Source organism: Manacus vitellinus, unplaced genomic scaffold, assembly GCF_001715985.3.
Source record: "Manacus vitellinus isolate BGI_N305 unplaced genomic scaffold, ASM171598v3 scaffold_9_pilon, whole genome shotgun sequence".
NCBI classification, from domain to species: Eukaryota; Metazoa; Chordata; class Aves; order Passeriformes; family Pipridae; genus Manacus; species Manacus vitellinus.
In genome coordinates this window covers 13,394,038-13,419,478 of record NW_021940917.1, presented here as the reverse complement: position 1 = coordinate 13,419,478, position 25,441 = coordinate 13,394,038, and the positions used below count along the sequence as shown (strand labels likewise).

The 25,441-nt window shown below is 42.8% G+C and overlaps 2 protein-coding genes across 3 annotated transcripts in view; one reads left to right on the top strand and one right to left on the bottom strand.

Annotated features, from left to right (window-relative positions):
* The window catches only part of NCBP1 (nuclear cap binding protein subunit 1), a 28,607-nt gene extending 13,210 nt beyond the window's left edge, over positions 1-15,397 (top strand). The window contains exons 13-21 of the mRNA XM_029965402.1: positions 702-805; positions 1,621-1,743; positions 2,987-3,089; positions 4,415-4,508; positions 7,017-7,120; positions 7,462-7,576; positions 11,462-11,605; positions 12,004-12,117; positions 13,012-15,397. Of these exons, the coding sequence (XP_029821262.1) occupies positions 702-805; positions 1,621-1,743; positions 2,987-3,089; positions 4,415-4,508; positions 7,017-7,120; positions 7,462-7,576; positions 11,462-11,605; positions 12,004-12,117; positions 13,012-13,125 (1,015 nt within the window). The 3' untranslated portion in view covers positions 13,126-15,397. The remainder of the gene's footprint in view (positions 1-701; positions 806-1,620; positions 1,744-2,986; positions 3,090-4,414; positions 4,509-7,016; positions 7,121-7,461; positions 7,577-11,461; positions 11,606-12,003; positions 12,118-13,011) is intronic.
* Positions 15,398-19,326: 3,929 nt separating this feature from the next.
* On the bottom strand, positions 19,327-25,343 carry XPA (XPA, DNA damage recognition and repair factor). Of its 2 annotated transcripts, XM_018086086.1 has the most exons (5): positions 25,230-25,343; positions 23,459-23,564; positions 21,699-21,864; positions 20,941-21,058; positions 19,327-19,581 (listed from the first exon to the last, which is right to left on the bottom strand). In XM_018086086.1, the coding sequence occupies exons 2-5, from the start codon at positions 23,509-23,511 to the stop codon at positions 19,433-19,435; spliced, it is 486 nt and encodes a 161-aa protein (XP_017941575.1). In that variant the 5' UTR covers positions 23,512-23,564; positions 25,230-25,343; the 3' UTR covers positions 19,327-19,432. The 2 variants fall into 2 exon arrangements, with proteins under 2 accessions (XP_017941575.1, XP_017941574.1); XM_018086085.2 differs by having other exon boundaries at positions 23,459-25,342.
* Between the last annotated feature and the right edge of the window lie 98 nt (positions 25,344-25,441).

The window sequence follows — 25,441 nt, the reverse complement described above, 5'->3', positions numbered from 1 at the left end:
GTTCATTTCCCTTAAACAAACAAACAGCCATCCAAACAAACAAAATCTCCAAACCCAACAACAAGACTACGTAATCAGTGTCTGGACTTAAAGTTGTTGAGATAGGAGGGCATAAGAGAGAGAAAGAGCAAAATGTTCTGAAAGCGTTTGTTACTCTTGAAACTACTCATGTAGTTTGTTACTACATGAAAACAATCTGGTTTGGGGTGAATTCTGTATAGGAAACGTGAAAGTAGTGTGCTGCAAAATGAATGCAATTTTTCTGTGGTGCTCTTCCATTTCACTAAAAACTCTGGTAGCAAATTAAGCCTTTGTGGGAGTGAAATGAAGCTGGAAAGTAAAATGAAGACATCCAGTTTAATATTTTTTCTGCTTTGAGTTCCAACATCTTGCTAGTTTTCTGCAGTGCATTGTAGGCTTTTGCATAAAACTTCTTACCAGGCAGCCTTTTCACAAGGCAAATTAATTGTGTGAGGATGAAACTCAAGCATCATGCGGTTCAAATGGAAGGCATCTACTAGTAAGTTTGGTTTACTTAGCTCATACTGTCTAGCAGAAACTATCATTCTGTTGTGTAAACATCCTGATTCTTGTTCTGTGGAAGTTAAGTACAGGAAAATGATTATACAGCAGTCACATTAAAATTAGCCGTGGTATTATTCTCATTTTAATTCTAATGCTATGAAACTTGTTGTTTGCAGGCTCTCCTACCATCAGCGAATAATAGACATCGTTCCTGCAAGTTTTTCTGTCCTCAGTCCTGCTAATCCAGTGTGCATTTACAAATATGGAGATGAAAGCAATAGTAAGTATTAAAGTTACTACTGGTCGAGTTGAAGTGTTTCAGGGCAAGGGAGCACACTAGATTGACTGTAATGTCAGTTGTATTCATAATGAGCTGAAATAAATGTGCATGATTTTCATATGGGTGAATATGCTTCACATGGGCAATTGAGATATATTAAGCCTTGATCACTGTAATGAAATCCTCTCTGCTACTTATGAAGAAAAGAAAATCCAGGCACGTGAAGTTACTATTGCTGAGGTGGTTGTGTTATTATGCAGTATTATTTACCAGAAGTCTAAAATTGGACAATTCATCCATTTTCCCTGTTTGGCCACTATACTATGCCAAAGGCAGCATATGAAGTGATAACGAGAGTTTATTTTTTTTAACTTCATGAAGCAGTAGAGTATTTTACCAGTAAATTTGATTTAGTGAAGCATACAGAGGGAGCAGACAGCATAAAGATTGAGAGATGCTTTATTATTCCTTTTATTACTTGGTGTAAATACAAACCTAAACATAAAAGTGTCATCATCACAGGTGCAGTGAGGAAAAACAAGGAAGTATTGCATTTCTAGAAAAGTGGTGGAAACTGAAGTAGAGCTTTAGTCAGGAAAGTGGTTACCTGACCTCAGCACAAAGTTTTGAATTTAATGTGAAGACCAGAAAATTGTTGAGCAATTTTATAGAATATTGCTGTGGACAATGGTATTGGAAACAGCTAGTTTTAGGTGTAGCTGGGAAGTACACTGGTTTCTCTGAGAGGCAAACTGATGTTAAAAATGCTCTCTTTCTTGCCTTGACATATTTTTGACCTCTTTGTTTTTGTTCAGGATCCCTTCCTGGATATACTGTGGCACTCTGTTTGACAATTGCCATTAAAAATAAGGCAAGCAATGATGAAATCTTCAGCATTTTAAAAGATGTGCCTAATCCAAACCAGGATGACGATGATGGTAAGATATATTCTGTTAGGCTCTGGCAAGCTGTAATTTATCCTGTGGCAGATTGATCTGCCATGCTTTGGAGCTGAGTGTGGTGGTTAATAGAACTGTATGCTTTTCCTTCTAGTAGTTGGTTTCAATTTATCAGTGAATAGAGATAATACACCATTGTTAGTTTTTTTTGTAAACATCTTACATGGTGAGTCAGGCCCGTTTTTTCTAACCTAACAGAAGTAACCTGGTGCTTCGGGTGTGTTTTCTTGCGAGTACTGACAGAATGAAAGAATTTAACATTCCCTTTTTCCTTCAGCAGCAGAGGGCAGTTCATGCTGTCATCCTCACCCCTGAAGTTCAGTACTTCTGCCCTGAGAGCATCCCTCCCCTCAGTGCAGTCCCACAGCAGATAAGACAACCAGCCTGTCACTGTCACCTTCCATAGATAAAAACTCACAATGAGACTCCACTCACTCCATTCTCCTTAGCTTTGCAGCCATGGACAGCACTGATTCCCAAAGGCTACATGTTTTATGGAATGGGGAGTGTGAGAGAATTAGAAGTGATCTAAACAATGGGGACTACTTCATTGTTTCTTTAATATTTGCATGTGTTCTGTCATGCGGGCAGAGAGCAGCAACCATCTGGTGGAGTTTTTTTGCCCTGGGATCCACTGTCATGTTTCCTGATTGGCTTTGGGCATTACCCAATAATTAGTGCTCTCCCTTCTACCTGTCTTCAGCTGCAAGGTAGCTAGAGGTACAGGAGAGGACTTAACACCATTCATCCTACTACCCACATTTGCTATACATGCTTGCCGGACCTTTCCATATCCCGAATGGTCAGCCTCTCTATGTTAGATGTCCTTGCTTTCTTCTCTCCTTGTCCATGCCTCCTTCTTTATGGCCTTCCAGGCCTTCATCTTGGTGCACAACTGCAATTTCCTGTGCTGACTTTCTCTGCTGTAGTCCATCAGTACTGCTATATGTTGGTAGGGTGGCTGTGTCTCTGATAGCTTCTTCACTGACCTGGAATTCTTTCTGCATGGGCTCCCATTTCTCCATGGTGAAATGGGAGCCTGAAAACCTGCACATTTTGGAAGACTCTTTACTAGCTCCCTGCTCAGCCCTCCAAAACCCTGTTGTTGGAACTCTTTTGTGAAATGAGCTAAAACCATAAGTTACCTCTACAGGGGTTTTTTGTAGCTTACATGCTGCTCTACTTGAAGTACTTATTACTTTCAACTTTAAATAACTTGCAGGTGAAGGATTTTCCTTCAACCCTCTGAAAATAGAAGTCTTTGTTCAGACGCTGCTCCATCTAGCTGCCAAGTCTTTCAGCCACTCCTTCAGTGCCCTGGCAAAGTAAGTGTGATGTGCATTATTTTGGGGCTTACGGAACAGTTTAATTCTGACAGTGACATGCATGATAAAAGAAATGGACTGCAAGCTTTAGCAGTGTTTTAGGTGCTCCACAATGCAATATGATTAGGAGAGCTAATGACACTGCTTACTGAAGTAATGGTAGTGTAAATCCTAGATTATATATATATATGAATGGAATTAGCAGAAATGTATACATTACAGCCGTGTGATGTAAGTCAAACAAATGAGACAGGTTTGGAAAATTAATTCATTTTAGAATTCCTTATTTGCTGACTACGGTGAGGAACAAGGGATTCTTCTTACATTTGAATGACTGGGTGGCTGCATCACAATATCTTGGACTGTGAATATGATTTGAGGACAGTTACTTACGTATAAAAGCAAAGAAAAAGAAAACGTGAAACTTCAAAACAGTCTGCTGCAAACTTCTGTCTATCAAAACAAAGTAAAATCCATCCTAAAATGCTTTAGAGTTCACCCCTTAAAGATATGCTGGAACTTGTAAAGAATTTACTGCACCATTTTTAGCAAAATAAGATAAAATAACATTTTTAATCCGGTGTGTTTCGGAGTTGCTTTCAAGTCTTTTGTTGCCTGAAAGGTAGTCTCATGCATCTTAATGAGGTATTTTTCTTTCTGTCCCTAAATATGTATAAAGCTGTTACAAAAACATGCTCCTGGGAGCTCTGTAGAGGCAATGTTGATAGGAAGCTGCAGGTCAGGAGTGCAGGAGGCAGGGTGACACGAATACTTAGACCCGTGGTATTTTCACTGCTGCACACGCATCAGTGGCAGCCATGAGATCAAAAAAGAGCCTCTTACTCTTTACAGTTTCATTACAATAAGCCTGGCTGTGAGTGCTCTCTAGCAGTCAGCGTAACTGCTAAAATAGAGGCTTTTAGCTGCATTTCCTTCAAAAAGAGGCACTTAGGATAAGTGTCTAAAGTTATGAAAACACAAGTCAAGAGGAAGGGCTCAAAAGGCAGCAAATTTTGCTTCAGCTGTGTATAGATAAGCACATGAAGCATGAAAAGTGCCTCTTGCTTTTAAGAGCATGAGAAACATAGCCCAGCTTCAGGAAGAAGATTCACCACTAAGATGTAAGTTAGTTTTAGGGGGTGCCATGTCTTTGTAGTCTGTTTGACTAAGGATGGTTATGTTTTCCTGGGAACAGTTGTCCAAGAAATGCAGCAGATAGTCACAAAATTTTATTTTGGCCAATCTAAACCACTTGCCTTATATCTGCTGCTCTTCTGACCTGATCCCAGCCTCTCCACTAATAGACTACTTATGTCTATTAAAAGGTTTCATGAAGTCTTCAAAACACTTGCTGAAAGTGATGAGGGGAAACTCCACGTGCTGAGAGTTGTATATGAGGTTTGGAAGAATCATCCACAGGTAAGAGGCTGGAATGTCAAGTATCTTTGTGAGTTTCAACTCAGAGAGGTTGTATGTAAATAAAAAAAAATACAATTTGCTTTATATCCTCTAACTTGTGTATTGTCGTTTTAAGGAAAGTTCAGGTTGTATTTAATGTTGTTACTGGTGCCTAAAATGAAGGCTGAACATAAAATACATCCCATCAGTGATGCTGCTTCTTCCTCAATAGTTCACTGTGAGAGGGCAAAGGCCTCATTATGGCTCAGATTCATACTATGCTGTTTGTTGTACAAGAGAATAACTTCTGCCAAAATCATGTTTTTGTTCAAAATTGGAAAACAGCGTAGATAAGTAAATTGAAATAAGATGTAGGTCTCATATCAAAAGCAGGCCGCATTCCTAGAGATGTGGAAACCTAGAGTTTTTTAGAGCTGTGTTGTTTTTTTTTTTCATCAAGTGTTAGTGAAAGCCATCCACTTATTACACTAAGCTCATGCTGGAGTCCCTGTTGTGTGTGGGCAGGGTGAGTAGAGCTGCAGTAGTGGCTGTTTCAGAACAGATCAGTCTGACAGTGCTGTGATTATGTTCATTCTTGAGCCAGTGGAAATAACACCCTAAAAGACCTGCAAAAAAATGCCTCAGTTGTATAAACTGTTCTGTTTCTTCACAGCAGTTGCTTTTTCCCTCAGCTGTCATTTTTCTATAAATAGAAATAAATAGGGAACTCAGGCTGAATTTGCCTGCATTAATTATTTCATGTCTTCGTTACTGGTGTGTTTGTGTTCCACTTCAGTGCTGGAAAGTGGACAGTACCTCGCAGCTGCACAGGCCAGACTTTAAGAAGCCAGGCCACTGAGAACCAGGGATAATCCTTGCATTTGCTACTAGATATGTGGTCCATTCCCTAGTGAAAAAAAACTAGCACCTAGAAGATACCTATGCAAGCTGTTACCTCTCTTAAAAACATCAAAAAGGAGGATTTTTTTTTTTTCATACATTTAAGTTACTACCCAGTTTAGTGACCTTGAAAATGTGACATTTACAGTCTGACCTACTTCTTACTGCCATTTAACTGGATCAGAAGAAATTTCATTACTGCAATCTAATATCTGTATCCACTTCCTCTTCGTTCCTTTGTATTGTGGCATGACCAAACTGAGATGGAGGTTTCAAACCCAGACTAAATAGTCATGTTAGACTTTTATGAATAAAACAAGATCACTTAAAAAAATGTCAAATATAAAAGTAAGGAAGGTCTGCTGTTCTACTTGACCGTGGAAGTTAAATTTTCTTCTCTCGCACTCCAGTGTTTTGCTTCTGATCTAGCACTTGCCTTTTTTTTTCATTCCTGAGTCCACAACCTCAGGAAGGAGGTTGTCACACAGAAGGAATGGTGCCTTGACAGCAGGCAGAGTCTGTTTTTAGGCTGCTCACCCCACTCCCGTGTCTATGGGAACGTCCTTTGAATTGGTTCAGACAACCACCAGTACTCGCAAGGCATGTAGCACTGATGACTGATCTGTGCTGCAGGTAGTGATTTAACAACAGGAGTCAGTAGTCCCTGGATTTATAAGCAAGGTTGTGGTGGTAACTTCATGAAGAGAAGCTTTGACATTAAATGTTTTCTCAAAATCCTAGATGTGTGTTTTTTGGAAGATCAGGCTAAGTAATCAGAAATTCTTCCTGGCAATGCAGAAAGACAAATAGAGCATAGGATGCTATCCTGGGACTTGAAAGTTGAGTGCTGAGTCCTCCATATGATTCATTCAGTTATTTTAATTTTCCTTCCTTAAAAGGAACTTTGTTACACTTCCTTATTTGACAACGGGTGGTTGTAAGGATAAATACAGTGCAGGCTGCAGTTCTTAGATATTGTGGCATTCAATCACATGAGTAATTAAGATGAGCCCTTTTTACTGAACAGCTTGCAACTTCTGTAGTCAGTAACTCTCCTCTGCAGTTGTTTGCTGCATTCCTTGCAACTCCCCCAGAATCATGGCAGTGCCTGTGGCAAGTAAGCCCTTCCACTGATACACGGCACTGGCTCCACCCTGAAATTAATAGGCTCCTCAGAGGAAAGCTCTAGTGTCAGGTTTGAAGGCCGTCACAGTTCAAGAGTAGTGGGCTAACAGTAGCTAACAGTAGCTCCTTCATTATGGTGATCTGATAGGTACATGTGCTCTGGTTTGAGTACTTTGATGCCAAATGCGAAGACTTGTGTCTCTAAGTCCTCAGTTCTGACTCTGATTCTTGTATTTTTTGCTTTTGTATGGGAGTATGTATGTTAACAAAGAGTGCTCACTTTCAAAAGTAGGTTAATGTTGTTAACAAGGTAACAATGCTTTATGTAATTGATATGGGTCCCCTCATTTGAAATGTTTTAGGCTAGACTACCCAGCTTCCTAAAGTATTTGAAATTACCCACTAATACCACTGATGTAGAGTTGCATCAAAGCATCTCTAGTTTTGTCTGAGGCCTGGAATATTTTCACAGACTGTGTGTGTATTGTCTTTCACAAAATATAGATGATTGCTGTGCTTGTGGACAAGATGATTCGGACACAAATTGTCGACTGTGCTGCAGTAGCAAACTGGATCTTTTCTTCAGAGCTTGCACATGATTTTACCAGGTAACAAGAATTTGTTTGGGGTTGTTATTTGTCTCTAACTTGCTATTTGATGTCGCCAGTACATTGTTTAATCTATGAAAACTCAGTAGTGGAAGAAGGTGCAATTAAGCTTTTGCTCTTTCTACAAAATACATACTTTAACTGTTAAGCTTTAACTGTTAAGCTTTTTTGCATTACAAGTGTGCTTTTCTATATGCCGAGTGTTTGTTCACTCCGGTAGATGTCTTAAGTGATACTAAGTTTAAGTTCTCCCAGTTACAGTTTTCTGTAAGAAGCTGTGTTTAGTTTTCCGTCTTGGGGTGGTGTGTAGTATAGTGTTTTGAGCCTTGTGTCTTTCCTAGGTTTTATATCTGGGAGATCTTACATTCCACAATTCGTAAGATGAATAAGCATGTCCTGAAGATTCACAAAGAACTGGAGGAGACTAAGGCAAGATTGGCCAGGCAGCACAAAAGAGTGAGTAATTTGTTTGTAAATCTTAATAATTTTAAACTCAGATATGCAAACCTGCATGCAGACAGGCAGACACACCGTTGGTTCTGGGGAGGACCAAATAAATGTGGTTCTTTGGGAAGGCTGTGTACAGACATGTGTTCATCTCCAGCACTGAGATATCAAAAATCAGGTGCATATCCTCAGTCCACCTTTCTAACAGTAGCTGTAACGTAAGAATTTAGTAAAATCTTTTAAGGGAGTTCATATGTATTTGCTCTGTTCAAGTTCTCTCTCACAAGTTTCTTTTCCGATATGAGCATGTTGTCCACTTGCCTTCTAATCTGCATTCCAATTACCTTATTAGATAACAATAAGAACAGTTACAAATTATTTGTGGTAAGTTCTGTTTAAAGAGTGCTCTTGTGGCTTCCATGCAGAAGTGCACAGAAACAGCTATTTGCGACTGAGAATTGGCTGTTACTGTTCTTCTGGTGGATGCTGCTGGATTCTGACACTGGCATGTCACTTCCTTTTTCCAACTTATTTTTCTGAATACAGTTGCATGATCTTGCATTACTATATAGAGCAAACTGATGAGGAAGCAGCTGCTGTTGTGTTCTGTTGTCCCAAAAGGGACAATAAAGTGGGGTGAGTGAGTGTCTTCTATGGCAGCTGGAAGAGATGGGTCCCAAGGAAGCATGGCTGAATGCAGAACTTAGTCGTGACAGAATTAAGTCAGTTCATAAATATGCTGACTTGCAGAAAGCAAGAGAGAATTTCTGTGTTTCTTTGAGGTCTGCGGGTGTGATTACCTGCATAAAACCCTTAGCTAGCTCCAAAATTTTGAGTGAGGTTAATGTCAAAATGTGACAGGGGCTGGCTGATGTTTTTTTGAACAGACCTGCACAAGTCAGTCATTTGTCCAGAAGCTTCTGTTCAGAGATTGCTAATAACTTACAGTTTGCCAGGGTCAGTTCATCCCAGCTCCTTCATCTTGTTTCCTCCACTAACAGCAGCAACCATCCTAGTTGCTTGCATCCTCAGCCTACATTGATGAGCAGTTAATAAATGCCCATGATTAGTGAAAACCTAACTGTAGTCACTGGTCTTGCTATGAGGCAAAGAGCTTCTTTGGCAACTCTAAATATACCAGTGTTTTAATTTCTGTACTCGTCTCTTGCTGCAGCTCTATATTACTTAGTGCTTTAATTGACTATTATGCCAGGAAGAAACATTTGTATGCAACAGTGAGTAGTTCTGCAGGCTGTTGCTCTGCTGCATGACCATTCCTTTTAGAGGAAGTAAGCTGTCAAGTTTTGATATCTCCAGCATGAGGTGGATTGCCTTACTGTGAATGAGTCCAAGGCTTATGGTCCTTTCTCTTGGGTTCTATTGGACCTTTAGTGTTTTGAGTTCAGCAAACCTCTGTAGATGGGGAAAAGGCAAGTTCCCACAGAGAGAATAAAATTAAATTGTCACTTGCTATGGTAAGTAATTTTCATTTTCTACACTAATTTGGAGCTATACCTGTCTTCTGATTGTGAGCTGCATTTCCTATGCAGTAGGTGAGTTAACACACGGCCCTGTAGTTGTCACAAGTTACACATGCTTCTTTTACAAATGTTTGAAGTTTTGAGCTGTTAATTTATGGATGTTTTTGCATAGAAACAATCATATGAGACTGAGGCATTATCTGTGCTTGAATTTACAATAATGCATCAGATTCTGCCTTTCCTCCTATATGCCTTTTTGACTTGTTTAAGACTTAGTTACCTGAAGTTCCAAGGCTGGTACTTTTGTGTATTCTGTGGGTGGTAGTGGTGGTGTTGTGTTTTGATTTTGATACAGTGAGAGCATGCCATGTTCTTAGTATATCCATGTAGTTTATCCAGGTAGGTCCATGCTGAGCCTTTCTAGTCTGAGTACACTCTTTGATCATGAATATAGGGAGTCCCCACTTCTTCAACACTGGCAACAGTCTTTAGCCTTCCTTCTGTGCTAACCAGCTGGATTGATTTGAGTTAATGCACTATTTCTTGGAGCCCTGAGACTTCAAAACTCTTCATTCAGTGAATTGTCTGCCCTGCTGCGGTAGATGCAATTTGAAAAAATCTCTGCCATATTTTTTTTAAAAGCTGTTCATTACCTGCTAATGATAAAGTTAGTTACCTTTCACTTGTGTTTCCCTCAAATCCTGGATTCACAGAATGGCCTGGGTTGGATCAGTACTTCCCAGGGTCTTCCTTTCTACCCTTTTTAAAGGGATAGAGTGTTTCCTCTTTTCCAGTCACCCAGGACTTCACCTGACTGCCATGTCTTGTCAAATATAGCAGAGTGGCTTGGCAACTACATCAGCCAATTCCCTCAGGACTCTGAGGTCTCTCTAAGGGCTCTATGGGACATCTCACTGGGTCCCATGGATTTGTGTGTGTTCAAGTTCTTCAGGTGGCCATGAACCTGATCTTTCCATGCAGTGGGAGGGACTTTGCCTCTCCAGTCCTCGTCCTGCTGTACATCCACTCGAGAAGTGTGGGAAGAGGTGTTGCCATTGAAGACTTATAAAAATATTGTTGAGGACCTCAGTCAGTGTTCTCATCCATAGTTACCAGTTTACCAGCATTGTTTACTGGGGGGACACACCTCCTTGGCCTTCCCTTTTCTGGTAAACATACCTGAAGAAGCCTTTGCTGTTATTCATTTTGTCCTTTGCCAGGTTCAATTCCAGCTTTGCTTTGGCCTTCCTCACCCCATCCCTACACAACTGCATTTTGTCTCTATACTCTTCCCAGGTTACCTGTCCTTGTTTTCACTGTTTGTGCATTGTCTTCTTTCCTTTTAGTTTGATCAGCAGGTCCCTACTCAGCCATGCTGGTCTCCTGCCTTCCTTGACTGATTTCTTACTCCTGGGAATTGCTAGCTCTTGCTCTCTATGGAGATCTGCCAACTCTGTTCTGCTCCCTCATCTACGAGGGCAGGGAGTGTCCCAGGGAATCCCACTGACTATCTCCTTGGAGAGCTGAAGTGTACCTTTTTAAAGTTCAGGGGCCTAACTTCTTGCCTGACCCATATCCCCTGGGACTGTGAACTCCTCCAACACATGGTTGCTGCAGCCCAGGCTGCCTCCAATCTTGATGTCCCCAGTTAGCTCACTTGTGTTGGTGACCAGCAGATCCAGTAACACATCCCCTCTGGGAGGGCTGTGTATTACCTGGGTCAGGAAGTTATCCTCCATGCATTCCAGGAATCTCAAGGATTGCCTGCAGCTACTTTTCCAGCATAAGTGGGGGTAATTGAAGTCCCCCAGTGGGAAAGGAGCCTGTGAGTGTGATGCCTCCTGTGACTGGAGCAAAGAGGCTTCAGCAGGCTCTTCTTGATCAGGGGCCTGATGTGGACACCAATCAAAAGGTTCCCTTTGTTGCTTCAGTCTCTCATTCTTACCCACAGGCTTTCAACTTGCTCATGGCTGTTCTTCAAAGACAGCTCTTCACACTCAATCCAACCCTTGATGCAGAGGGCAACCCTCTCCTTCCTCCCCTCAGTTTCAGTAATGGCAAGTAGGTCATAACTTCCCAGCAGCAGAGTGGCTTCCTTCTGTTTGTTGCCCATGCTGCATGCATTGGTGCAAAGGCACCCCAGCTGGGCTGTCAGCCTGTCACCATCCTAGAGGAACACCCCTGAATTCTGGTAAATCTTTAGGCTTGCTCTACTTTCTTTGAAATCTTGATTTTATCTTATTTTTTCCAGGGCTTTCCAGTTATTGGCATTTTTCCTTCCAAATTTCTATCCTGAATTCTGTGCTGCTCTTCAGTTGCTCTGCAGACCTTTTCACGTGTGGAAGTAGAGGTCATTGACAGTATCCACAGGTAGTCAGATCAGTGGCTAATCCTGTGTTGTTGTCCCTTACAGCGAGACAGTGATGATGACGATGATGATGATGACCGGAGCACTGATCGGGAGGATGGACCACTAGAAGAGCAGATAGAGCGTTTGCAGGAAAAGGTAGAGTCAGCCCAGAGCGAGCAGAAGAATCTCTTCCTCGTTATATTCCAGGTAATGATGGGCAAAGTCTCTTCTTACTTTAGGTTTTGAAGTTACTGGGTTTATAAGCTTTCAACATCACTTGCATCTTGGGCATCTTCTTGGGATAAGAATATTGGGAAGGGGTTGTTGGGTTTACTGTGGGTTAGAGTCAATCCAGATCATCCTTTTGCAAAGACTGCTTCTGAGCAGTGCTTAGGAACAGAGGAGTTCTGCTAGCATTGTTTCCTGAACAACCAGAAAGTAACTGGGTTTTACTTCCTTACTAAATGCAGTGTTTACCAAGCAAAATAATTATTCTCACATTGCTGTTCAAAGTGTCTGGACCCCAGATCCTCTTACCTGAGGTTAGGATTCTGCTTTCAATTGACGAGACTGAGTAAGTTTGGGTATTTTTCCCTCTCCTGCAGCGTTTCATTATGTTGTTAACGGAGCACTTGGTGCGCTGCGAGACTGGTGGAATCGATGTATTTACACCTTGGTACAAGAGCTGTATAGAGAGATTGCAGCAGATCTTCCTGCAGGTAAGTCTCATTTCTCGGTTTGGAAGGCCGTGGGCAGGGGCCGTGCTGGAAGGGAGAGCTCCGTGGGTGGGGAGCAGAGCGCTGCACGGCAGTAGCAGTAGGTGGCAGCAGCACGTCTTCTCTGAAGGCTGGTGTGCGGCCGGGTCATAGCGCTGGCTCTGGCCAAACCTCTGCCACAGTCCGGTGGAGTGACTGATCCTTGACTAATTCCCTGACCGAAAGCACACTGGAAAAATATTTCAAGATGTGACTATAAATTTCACCGAGTTCCGCTTAGCTGTGTGTTTATAGTAAGGGCAAAGTTGTGAACGGACAAGAATGCTGAAATAGATGTATTTTAAATGAGTGGATAAAACTATTGCAGGATTCCTTTTAATAAGGTGCATAAACATTTATTAAAAATAATTTCTGAATGCTTGGCTCTGTATTAAATCAGTTAACAAGCACAGGTGGCTGGATGAAAGTGATTAGATACAGGAAGCTGTACCTGTGTGAGCACAAGATAAGTTGAAGAATGGGAGGGGGGGTATAATTCTCCGTTGGGATAAACCCTTCCCTGGTAGTAGATGTGTCTTCAGAGGAAAGGAAATACCATGATTCTCCTATGCAGTGACACAACACCTGTGCCCTGCACACAGCTCAGGATGTGGGAATTGGAGGGAGCACAGTGCTGCTCAAGGCAGGATTTTGGTCCAGGCTGTGTTCTTGTGGTTGGTAGTGTCTCTGGGTTATGCTGTGTTGTGGAAATGAGATGTGCTAAACAATTCCGATGAAAATATTTGGCTTGTGATTCTTACATGTCTTGATTTCTCTGCTTATTCTTATATAAATATAAAGGAAAACAGTAAAGGTATGTGTCTTATTTTTGTTTGGTTTTTTTTTTTTATCTGCCAGCACCACCAGATAATCCAGCAGTACATGGTGACCCTGGAGAACCTCCTGTTTACAGCTGAACTGGACCACCATATCCTGGCTGTGTTTCAGCAGTTCTGCGCTCTGCAGGCCTGAGGGATCGTTCATGGACAGAGTCTTGTCTGCAGGACTTCAATGAATTTTAATTTTTTTTTTTTTTAATGGCAAAACTTAACATGGGGATGGAAGAATTTTTTGAGTAAAACTGGCTTTCATGTGCTCCTATATAAAACAATAGAGTACTCTAAAAAAAACAACGAACTGTGTAAGCATCATAAGCCTTAAAAGATATGATCTATAGGGGATATTTGTGAAGTAATGTATGAATTCTTTTTATTGTCTTTTAATTTAGTATGACTCTTCGCTTCATGATAGTAATTTTGTTTCTCCCCTCTTGCCTGTATAAAAATCAGACACAACCCCTGTACCACTCCCAAAAAAAAATTCCAAACTCAGAACAACAGGAAAAAAACAATCCCAAACAACAGAACTTTTAACCTCTGCCTACCCCTTAAGGTCAAAGGAATTGCAGAAATGAAGAACAGTTCATAGTGTTTTGTCAGTAGGAAAGGGAATGCACCTTCTCAGTGACCCCTGTAGTAAATTCTCTAGTATGGCATAGGAAGACTGTCTTAACTTTGGGCACGTGAAACACATTTTCAAAGTAGCTTATGGATTTGTTTATTATGAAGCCAGATAGATTTTCACAGTTTAAAAGAACATGTAATTCAATTGAATTTTGTTTTTAAAATGCATTGTCTAGTGTCTTATTACAGTATCTATAAACAGTAGATAAGCTTCATGGGCCACTTCTGAAAAATGCAATCCTCTTTTCAGTGTGGTCAAAAAATAATGAACTGCTCCTGGTAGCAGTATTCACTGATAGACAGTAAGCAAGAGTTGGAGTGAAACAAACTTCTGACTTCCATACTGCAAGCCTTACCTGGATTTTGGGAGCTCCAGCCCCAGATGCTGGGAAGAGGACAGTGCAGTGTTGGGGTTGGTTTTTTTCTTTCAGCCAGTAACTAGTTGGCTGTCACATTTGCACTGGGCTGGACCTGCAGGCCTGCAGGGACGTCGGAAATCTTTCTGGTTAGTGACAGTGGGTGAAGAGAGTGCTCCCACCTCATCTGGCTTGGTAACAACTGCTTTGTGGTGGCTGCATCTGCCTCCCTCGCTTTAATATGTGACAACAGCACATTGCTCCCATGTCTTGAGAAAGCATTTTAATGCTGAATTAAGTGATATGTTACAGGAGACTTAGACTGGGAGAACACAACCTGAAAGTAGAGTAGCCTTAGTTCTGAGTTATGCAAGTAACACTACGTACTTAAAGGCCAAACCAGAGTGGACTGTGTCAGTGGTGAATGGCAAGGGAGCTGCTGTCAGTGTGCAGTGTTTCCAACCTGTTTATGGTCTCTTCATTTTGCAGATGAACGTTCAGAAGAACTCCGTACTCAGTGCTATTTTAGTTTTAGCTTAGAAAATTACAGGCTTTGAGTAATTTTGTTCCTGTACAAATTATTATTTGAAGTATTATGCCTAGAAATGCATTTCATTGCATTGACCAATGACCTCCTGATGCAGCAAGGAGGGTAAAAACCAGAATTTTCTGTTTTGACTGTTGACATAAGTTTGTGTGGCCTGTAGCAATCGAATATATCCTCATAGACTTAGATCTGTTACTTCTGCTTTTTCTGCTTGCCCTTTCTGACTTGACTGATCCCTCCATTCTTTCAGAGTATACTGTTATTTGTTGTAAATTTGCTTTATGCAAGAGTTTTGTCAGTCATGCACGGACTTGTGCTTCAGATCTTTCTCTGTTAATGTTCTTGAGTAATCAAATAGGAGTTTTTGTTGGTTGTTGTTTTTTTTTTTTAAGAAACATTTAATACTTTAGAAGTTTTAATTGGATTTTAATAGTTTTTTCACTGGCTTGGATCAGTATCAGAGTTCTGATATTAATTAATGGTGGGGGTTTTGACTATAAATGTGACTTCTGTTAAACTGTAATGCAGTTAGAACTTGCAAACCTGTAACTTTCTTTGAGCCTTGACAAATACTGATGCTGGGGATACAGTTGCAAATGCTTGAGTGTAATCGTATGTTATAAAACCAAATAGGAATGTCTTTTGAAATTGATTTAATTTCCAATCATGCCAAGGTTTGACCACGGGCTTTGATTACATTTCTTGAGCCTGTTGGACACCTTCACCTTCTTTAAGGTCTAATGGTGTACACCTGACTTGGAACTGCCTGAAGCATGTGGTGGCGGGTAGTGTAAAGATGCTGTAGAAATGTGGTGTGGTTGGAAAAAAATGCACAATTAAAGACAAAAATAAATGAAGGTGAAGCAGGTTGCTACTGAGGGTGTTTGTCCTGTCTTTTTTGGGGGGCACTGAAACAAAGCAGTCATGCTGGGTTATGCTGGTGTTAAATGCAGTGGGGTGTGAAGGAGTTTTGTCCCAACACTTGTGCTGGTATCCTGACTAACACACAAGCCTTCACCTCCTTGTGCTGTGGCTGGTCTGACACGCTGCCCCACCGGCACAGCCATGTGAGGCAAACATATGTGCTGCTAGGTGCGAGGGGGTGCTCACGCAGACATCCTCCCTCCCTCTTGCCACCTCCTGTCCTCTGGCAGGGGGAGGTGCTGCTCCAGGAAGTCAGGAAGGTGTGGACTGGTGGTGCTTGCTGAGGGGAGGGCTGCTGCAGCGTGCCCACAGGTTATTCAGTAGCCAGTGCACACCTCCCAGCTGCCCCGGAGAGGAGTTTAGGGACCCAAGACAACACTGGGTAACGAAACCGTGACATGGAGGACTACCTCCAAAAGCCCTGCTGGGATCTGCCCTCCAGCTAACCCCTCATACCACTTTCCTAGGCCTTGCAAGGCCCCAAAGGCCTTCTGTGCTTAGAGGGAAGGCAGGTTACTGGGGAGCTGCAAATGAAGCACTGAGGAAGTAAAGACCTATTACTGGAACCATCATCCGCCCTTCCCAGACACCTTGTCTCCTCCTCTAACAGAATCACAGAATCAATTAGGTTGGAAAAGACCTCTGAGGTCATCAAGTCCAACCTCTGACCAGCTTGTCAGCTTGACGTCCAGTCTTTTCTTAAACAGCTCCAGGTGACACCAGCACCTCCCTGGGCAGCCCATTCCAATGTTTAAGAACTCCTGTGAAGAAATTCCTCCTGATGTCCAACCTAAACGTCCCCTAATACAGCCTGGGGCTATGTCCTCCTGACCTATCTCTAGTTGCCTGGGAGATGAGGCTGACCCCCACCTGGCTACAACCTCCTTTCAGGGAGTTGTAGAGAGTGATGAGGTCTCCCCTGAGCCTCCTTTTCTGCAGGTTGAACAACCCCAGCTCCCTCAACTGCTCCTCATAGGACTTGTGCTCCAGACCCTTCCCCAGCTCTGTTGCCCTTCTCTGGACACTCTCCAGCACCTCAGTGTCCTTCCTGAATTGAGGGGCCCAGAACTGGACACAGAACTGGAGGTGTGGCCTCACCAGTGCTGAAGACAGAGGGACAATCCCTGCTCTGGTTCTGGTGGCTGCGTTATTTCTGACATAGGCCAGGATGCCACTGGCCTTCTTGGCCACCTGGGCACACTGCTGGCTCATGTTCAGCTTCCTGTTGACAAGCACCCCCAGGTCCTTTTCCATAGGGCAGCTTTTCAGCCACTCTGCCCCCAGCCTGTAGTGCTGCATGGGGTTGTTGTGGCCCAAGGGCAGTACCTGTCACTTGGCCTTATTGAACCTCACACCATTGTCCTCAGCCTATCAATCCAGCCTGTCCAGATCCCTCTGCAGAGCCTTCCTAACCTCTGGATCAACACCCACCCAACTTGATGTCTGCAAACTCACTGAGGGTGCACTTGATTTCCTCATCCAGATCATCAGTAAGGATACTGAACACGATTGGGCCCAACACTGATCCCTGGGGAACTCCCCCTAGTGATCAGACACCAGTTGGATGTGACACCACTCACCACCACTCACTGGGCCAGGCCACCCAGCCAGTTTTTAACCCAGAGAAGAGTGCCCCTGTCTAAGCCATGGGCTGCCAGCTTTTCCAGGGTAATGCTGTGGGAGACGGTGTCAAAGGCTTTACTTAAGTCCAGGTAGACACATCCACAGCCTTTCCCTCATCCACCAGGCGGGTCACTTGGTGTAAAAGGAGATCAGGTTGGTCAGTCAGGACCTGCATTTCCTAATCTGTGCTGGCTGGGCCTGATCCCTTGGTTGTTCACTCGAGTGATCTGTTCCATAAACTTGCCAGTAGTCACCAAGATCAGGCTGACAGGCCTGTAATTTCCCAGATCCTCATTCCAACCCTTCCTGTGGATAGGCATCGCGTTGGCCAACCTCCAGTTGTCTGTGACCTCCCCGGTTAGGCAGGACTGATGACAAATGATGGAAAGTGGCTTGACGAGCTCTTCTACCAACTCCCTCAATACCCTCAGGTAAATCCTGTCCTGTCCCAGAGACTTGTGAGTGTCTTAAGTGCCACAGCAGGTCACTACTTCCTTCTGGATTGCAGGGTGTCTATTCTGTTCCCCACCTGGGTCTATCAGCTCAGGGGGCTGGTGGCCCTGAGGATAACTGGTCTTTCTCCTTAGACTGAGGCAAAGAAGGTATTAAGTACCTCAGCCTTTTCCTCATCCTTGGTGACCATGTTCCCCCCTGCATTCAATAAAAGATGGAGATTTTCCTTGACCCTCCTTTTGTTGTAATAAAACCACTTTTTATTATATTTCACAGTGGTGCCCAGGTTGAGTTCTAACTGAACTTTCCCCTAGTTTTCTCTTTACATGGCCCAACAACATCCTTGTACTCTTCCTGAGTTTTCTGCCCCTTCTTCTAAAGGTCATAAGCTCTTTTATTTCCCCTGAGTTCCAGCAAAAGCTCCCTGTTCAGCCAGGCCTGTCTTCTTCCACAACTCATCTTTCAGCACATAGGGACAGCCTACCTAAAGCATATCAAGTCTTCCTGGACCCTTTTGTTATTAAGGACTGTTTTCCAAAGGACTCTTTGAACCAGTGTCCAGAATAGGCCAAAGTCCACTCTCCAGAAGTCCAAGGTTTTGTTGATTCCCTTTCTTAGTTTACCAAGAATCAAAACCTATCATTTCATGGTCTGTGTGCTCATGATGGCCTTTGACCATCACATCTGCCACCAGCCCTTCTCTGTTCATAAACAGCACATCTAGTGGGGCACCACTGGTAGACTCATGTTGTGGTTTAGGAATGATATTCCCCAATTGTGTTTCCACTGAAACGCTCCAAACCATGCACAGCTCACTCATTTCCCCCTCCCCCTGCAGTGGGATGGAGAGGAGAACTGGAGTCACAAAAGGTAAAGATCATAGGTTGAGATAAGAACAATTTACTGGAACCAGCAACAGCAACTGAAAGGAACAGTAACACGCCAGTAAGAGTGTGCAGTGTGCAAGAGACGAGCGATTCCCCCACGAGTGCTCACCATGAGGAACACAGTGTTATCCCGCCTGGAAGGGACCCCTTCCACCCACCCCCGTCCCCCTGTGTATGGACTGAGATGGTGTCTAGGTCCTCGTCCTGCCCCTCCTGGATACTGCAAAAATGAACCCTGTCCTGGCAGGAATCAGGACAAGTTGCTTACCATCAGGAAGATATCTTCCACATACTCCAGGAACCTCCTAGACTGCCTCCTCACCAGCAGACATCCCACAAGTTAAGTGTCTCCCACAAAACCAAGGTTAGCAACCACAAAATGTCAGCCAGTTCCTTCTAAAATACTTCATCTGCTTCTTCATCCTGGTTGGGTGGTCTATAACAGACTCCTTCCAGGATGTCTGCTTTGTTAGCCTTCCCCCTCATCCTTATCCATAGGTATCCAATCTTACCATCACTGTCTTTGAACTCTGCAGTCAAAACACTCCCTGAAGTACAGAGCCACGCCACCCCTCTCCTTCCCTGTCTGTCCCTCATGAAGAGCTTACAACCATCACTGCAGCACTCCCGGTGTGGGACTCATCCCCCATTTCCGTGATGGCGAATACATCATAGCTTTCCGCACAGCCAGTGCTCCTCTGACAGGAGCAAACCAGCAGTGGAATGTTCACCTTCATTTCATCAGCATATCAAGTACAATGATACAAACTTATCTTTTGGTCTAGGAGATACCAATTTTTGAACTGTTGCAAATGTGTTATATTCTACCCTAAGATCGAGCTTAAAAGCCAAAGTTTACTGTTCTGTACAGCGCTTCTTACAACTGAAAAATGTAACTCTTTACAGAATTTGGCAACAGCTTGGTCATAATTAGCATTTATTTGACTTTAATACAAAATACCATTAAAAACAAAAACAAAACAAAAAAACCAAAACACCAAAAAAACCCCAAAACCCAGATTAACGCTACATCTTCTCGTAAGTTAATTCATGGCCACATACAGTGCATGTCTTTTTATATGTGTCTTCATCTATGTTTTCTTCTGGTCCATACTCATGTTCATGGATAGTAGCTGCTTTCTTCCACAAACTGCTCCTCACAGCTCGGCGCAGTTCTAAAGAGATATACAAGAAAATGTTAGGATTTTAATAAATCTTAAATAACGTTTAATAAAACTCAAGCTAACCACCTTTCTGAGGCCTACAGATGACAAAACGCTTGCTGCCTGTCTTCCATAAATTTTGGGCAAGTATCTGCTCTTGCAAGAACAAGCTCTGACTTGCCTGGCAATCCTCACCTTGTCTGCTGTTTTCAAGGCTAAGAACTACACTGGCATAGGATCTCACAGGCAAAGATTTTCCATCTGGACTAAGGACGTGTTGCTCACTGCCTTTTTACAAGAAGCCATTCAAAGGTATCCAAAAGGAGTTGGTGAAACGCAAAGGAAAAGTTTTTATAGAACACCTCATTTATTTTACATGACCAAGAGAGAGTCATTTTCATTCAGGTCACAGTGAGCCTCCCAAATGACTTGGCATTCTCTAAGCTTTATGCCCAATAATATGAGTTGCCTCTGCAGCATCTGCAGTGAAATCTGCAGGTTCTCCAGAGCGCACAGGCTGGCAGCAGAGCCCAAGATATCTTCCGGATGTTGCAAGAGGGTGGCAAGCATACTGAAGAGCAAAACATGGTCACATTTTGAGCCAAGCCATTCAGGTTGCAAACTTCGTCACGTTAAGGCCTGTACTTGCACTGAACTCTGGCACCTCGGCTACAGCCTGCTGCCAGTGCGTCTGTGCGCAGAACACCAATGGCCCAGAGGGGTTATTTGTGCAGCCTCAAGTCCTGCCTCCTCCAGACAACACCAGTATACCCAGCTGGAGCTTTCTGCCCCCACAAGTGTGGACCCAAAGGGAAACAGGGATGCTACAGGTCACAAAGAAAAGTTCCACCCATCAAATACTCTCCTAAATACTAAGTTCTCAGGAAAAAACCCAAGGATAATGTGCAGTAAAGACAGCGGTGGGGAATGAAGTGAGCAATGCTGGGAAAAGGCATTTTCTACTCTCATTTACGGTCACTCCACCCAAGGGCCTATCTATGACAGAAATGCCATAAAAACCTATGTCCTCCACAAGTCAAACGAAACAGAACAATCCATGGCACATTCTGGGTCATACCAAAAAATTAGAAGAACACCAAAATGAACCATCATAACTGATTTGTCACATCACATCCACAGGACAATAGGGTAATTCAGGTTGGAAGGGATCTCAATCCTACAGTCCAACCCTCTGCCCAAAATAGTCAGCTATGAGCTCACACCAGACTGCTCTAGTCTCATCTAGTTCTTGGAAAACTCCATTTTGCCACCATGAAGACTTTCTCAGTACCTTAATCAGATGCAGACAAGAGATTCAAACAAAACTGTACTTAATCTCAGGTACTGCAGTATATAACTTTAACCCTTTACCTTTAACCTTCTTATCAAACTTCTTCTGTTTCATCTTCTCTCTGCTGTCACGGCGGAGCTCCTTTGCTTCTTGCAATGCGTCTTCGCTACCCCACACTTCAAGTGAACGCTTGATTACCTACAGGATGGACATAAATGTCTTTTTTCCCCCAGAAATGATAAAAGTAAACTACTCTAACTTGCAAATTGCCAACCCAATCTTCTTCTGCCTCTGCTCTTGACCAACAAAATACTGCATTCCTTCCACAAGAAGAGGCAACGCTGATTTTTAGTGTCAGCTGGATGTAACCTGGGACTTCCCCAGTTAGGCAGGACTGATGATAAAGTTAAACCCAGCTCTAATTTAGCACATATTTCACTAAAGCAACAGCATTCCTATAAAAGTAGCAAACAAGAAATGACAACAGTCCTGGAAAATCCGAAAACCCACTTGCTTTTCCTGCTGCCTCTGAGGGCAGAGCTGTGAACACAGCTACAAGGGGAGCAGCAGCTGCCCCATGCACTTCAGAGTAGCACCGAAAGGCCACGTGCTTCATGACTTGGAATTGTGCAACCCACTGAAGCTGCGCTCCATGAGCATTTGCAAAATGCTCTCAAACGCAGACATTTTCAAAAATTTGGACCACAACCATCTAACTCTAACAAGCTATGCATAACACAGAGCTTTCACAAAATCATTCAGGTACCAAGTCACACCATTTTGGCTACCAAAGTTGTACAAAGCAAAAAGAGGTCTAAAATCCAGTAAGTTTCTATACCTGCAGTTTTAAATAAAGTTTCATTTCACCCCATCGTGAATTATGAGGGTTTTTCTTCACAATGAATCTGAGCACCGGTTCCCTCTTGTCTAAGTCACAGTCTTTAAGGAGATACTCTTCTTTTGCTTCTGTCCTTGTTATAAGCTTATGTTTATCTTCAACATCTCTGTAAGATGTAAAATAATGATGAGAAAGCTACACCCTAAAACCACAGGTTATTAACATCTAAGTTCCCATCCCTTTCAACATTCCTGAAATACAGGTAGCCCTAATCCCCTCTGGTTTTTATGCATGCAAATAACTTTGGATTCCGACAGTCTAGCTAAACTCCAGGCTAGATTTACTGAAACTGTTTAAAAATTCTCCCATTTGAGCAAACACAGGCTGAGAAGCCTGCTCTTCTAGAAAGGCTCTTCAACTTTCTTACTAGAGGGAGCAACTGAAACGTAAAATTAGTATGAATAATTTTAGGTATTCACCTAACCCAGACGCAATCCAAGAGGACAAAAGTATAAGTATCAGCCTGACACATGGTCAAGAGAGAAAGAATGTGTAATGTGATACAGATCACCTGAGAATATACACACTCCATATGCTTCTAGATCCTAGAAACTGATTAGCAACACAGAGCATTGTTTCTATAATGCAAGACAGTAGGCAGAAGAACCATAACAGAAAGACCTTAAAAGACTGTAGCTTTCACCAGACAGATAATGAAAAATTGTAACCACAGCAGCATTTATGAGTTCATGGAAAAAATTACTTTTACGCAATCCTGACTGAAGTGCAACTTGAATTGCTTGAGCTGCCAAACGCTAAGTGCTAACAACGGTCATCAAGGAAGTACTGCTGTAAACGTAGCTTTACTAGAATTCAAAGTTCACAGTAACAGCTACTTCACCAAGGAGACTCTAGTGTTCAGCTGTTCAGCTGCAGGAACTTAGGTCGGAAGGAAAACTACTCCCAAGGCTTTAAGTCCTGTCCTTTACACTGTAACTTCCAGAGACACCACTTCGCCTGCAACGCCTGTGAACTGTCTACACCATGTGCACACGCCCAGCCACTCCCTGCAGTAAAGGGGTTGGCTCCCAGAACCAACTCCAAGCTGCCTTTTTTTTTTTCATTCACCCAATTCACTCTTACACACATGGATGGCTCGCTGCTGCAGTTGGTTTCATTGCCCTGGTTATCTTGATGGCCTTTGGAGCATTTTCTATGTTAAAGATAAGAGCACAGAGACTACCTTCCGCTCAAGGTCGAACTTCTGCTTACCCTGCAGGCCAACCAGTAACCTCGCACAGGGGCTCTGCCCTTTGGCTGCTGTGCTCCCAGCCGGATCGTGCTGACTAAGTACCAACTCCACTCAGGTTAAATCACCAGGACCACAAGCGTGCTCCTCCTAATCCATGTTTTACTTGAGAGCAGGTACTTGTGTTCCATCAGATTTTCAACTGCCTGTAGTGTGCAGCCAGACATAACTTTCCACACTGACAAACGCACCAGCTGTTCTTATGACATGTCGTATGAAAAGCCACTGATGTCCCTATCCTAAGGCAGGCTTACAAGACACTGCTGTGAATTAATTCCATAATGGAAAATACACAGGGCATCAGTCAACCTTACTTTTTTTATCCAAGTTACTGAAATGTCTCTTTTTATGACAGCCTTTTTAATAAACAGAATGACCGTAACTCACTGAATTATGGCCAGAAATCTTTTTATGTAAAATAGTGCTTCTCTCTCCTGATTATTTGCAATACCTGCAATTATCACATGTTGCCCAATCAAAGTGCTGCATAAGGTAGGAGTCCATGAATTCTTTGCCACAGTCTCCACAGATGAGATAGTCAAATTCTAGTACGGGTGCTAATGGAAAAAAATATTTTTTAAAGGGACTACAATGATAAAAACAAGCATCTAGAATTGGTATTACAGGCAATTTTACTAAAATTCACATTATAGCATGTTACAGACTAGTTTCACTCTAATAAGTCTTCCAGAATGATACAGTACAAATTCAAACCTGTTACCATACAATCCCATCTCTGCCGGTACGTTTCTGTTCTCGTTCGGGAGTTCAGTTTTAAGAACTTGATTTCAACATTCAAATGCACACATTTGTTTTTAACTTAGCCATTGTTAAAAAAAAATCCCATTTCCCCACTAAGTACTTCATATCCCCTCCTTCCACTTCCTCTGTTCTGACCCTCCCAAAAATATGTCCTCATTCATAGAGGACATGTGGGTAAGAACATGAGGAAGCAAAGAAAGGGATGCATTTTAAAGAGGGTGGCTAGAGCAGGAAACTACAGGAGCTGCGCTGGCATTGTAGTTCTCTCAGCCCTGCTCCAGTTTTTTTCCTAGCTCAGCCACACCTGCCTCTCCCTAAATGTGCTCAGTGGAGGCCTGGGGCAGTTGGCAAGGTTCTTGTCCGTTCCAGCTGGCAGAAACGGAGGTGGATGGCCAGAGAGCTGCTAGGAGTGGAATGGGGATGGAGCTCCACTACAATCCTCTCCCCAAGCCCTCTCAGCACTGCTCCAAGCCCAGACTCATCTCAGCGCCAGCCATCACTTCTGGGCGCATCCTCAACGGGCGGATCACCTCCAGCGTCATCACCATCTGCTTTATGTTCCATGGGACACCAAGAAACACCGATTCACAGAACAACAGCTACAAGGAACATTCTTTGAATGGTAACATTGGAGTTCTAGCACAAAATTCACATTTCCGTACAGTTTTGAGATCCAAAAGTAAGGCAATGCTGTGGAATTTTAAGAACACCTGAAGCAGAAGATTAATGGTTGACATGCAGCACCATACATTTTAATTGCGTTTGCATTTATAGCAGATCCGATCCAATAAAGTCGACATTTTATGTAAATTCCGTCCTACTAGCGACAGCCGGATGCTCAGTACTTCACACAGTCATTTCATCCTCTTACATCACATTCCATCATTTAAGGCAGTGCTCCCGAACACGAAGACATTTTATTAAGACAATGACGTTATGAATTACACAGCAAAAATTACCCCCCCGTGCAAAGGCATCCCAGATCTACTTTAATTTATTGTTAAACGTTAGCCCATCAAAAGAAGCAGGGCTGCTAATTGTTTACACTGCTAATGAAAGCTGGTGCTGATTTCTAACAAAGAGATACACTGCACCAACAGCCCCGCAGCTGATTCAAGCAGAACAAAGCAAGACAAAGACAATCCCAGAGAAGAAAGTGGATCTATTTTGGGACCCTTACTTCTCTATTTGCTTTTTTGGAGGGGAGAATATCGCAAGGCAATGTGCTGAAATTCTCCACCGAACGATCGGTAACTTGGCGCCAGCACGTTTTATAACGATAAAAGCTGGCACTGCAGCAGCGCTCCGGTTTTGGCACAAACCACATCAACCCCAAAATTCCCAGAACCGACGAAGCCGCGCAGGTTTACTATAATGTCGGTCCAAAAATTCTAATTCCCCGAAAGATATAATGGAAATAACGTTTATAGGGGGAAAAAAAAATTAAAAACGTGCTATACCCAAGGGCACTGGCTGTGTCCCACTTCCGCGGCTTAAAATTCTTCATTTTTAATTACCGAGCCGATTTAATGCTATAGCCGATTTAATGCTGAAAAGAATCGGACGCGCCACTAATCGAGCACATCCAGAAAAATGTGTGAAAGAGGAAGAGAGGAAAAAAAGAAAAGGGTAAAAAACGGAAAAAAAAAAAGAAAGAAAGAAAGAAAGAAAA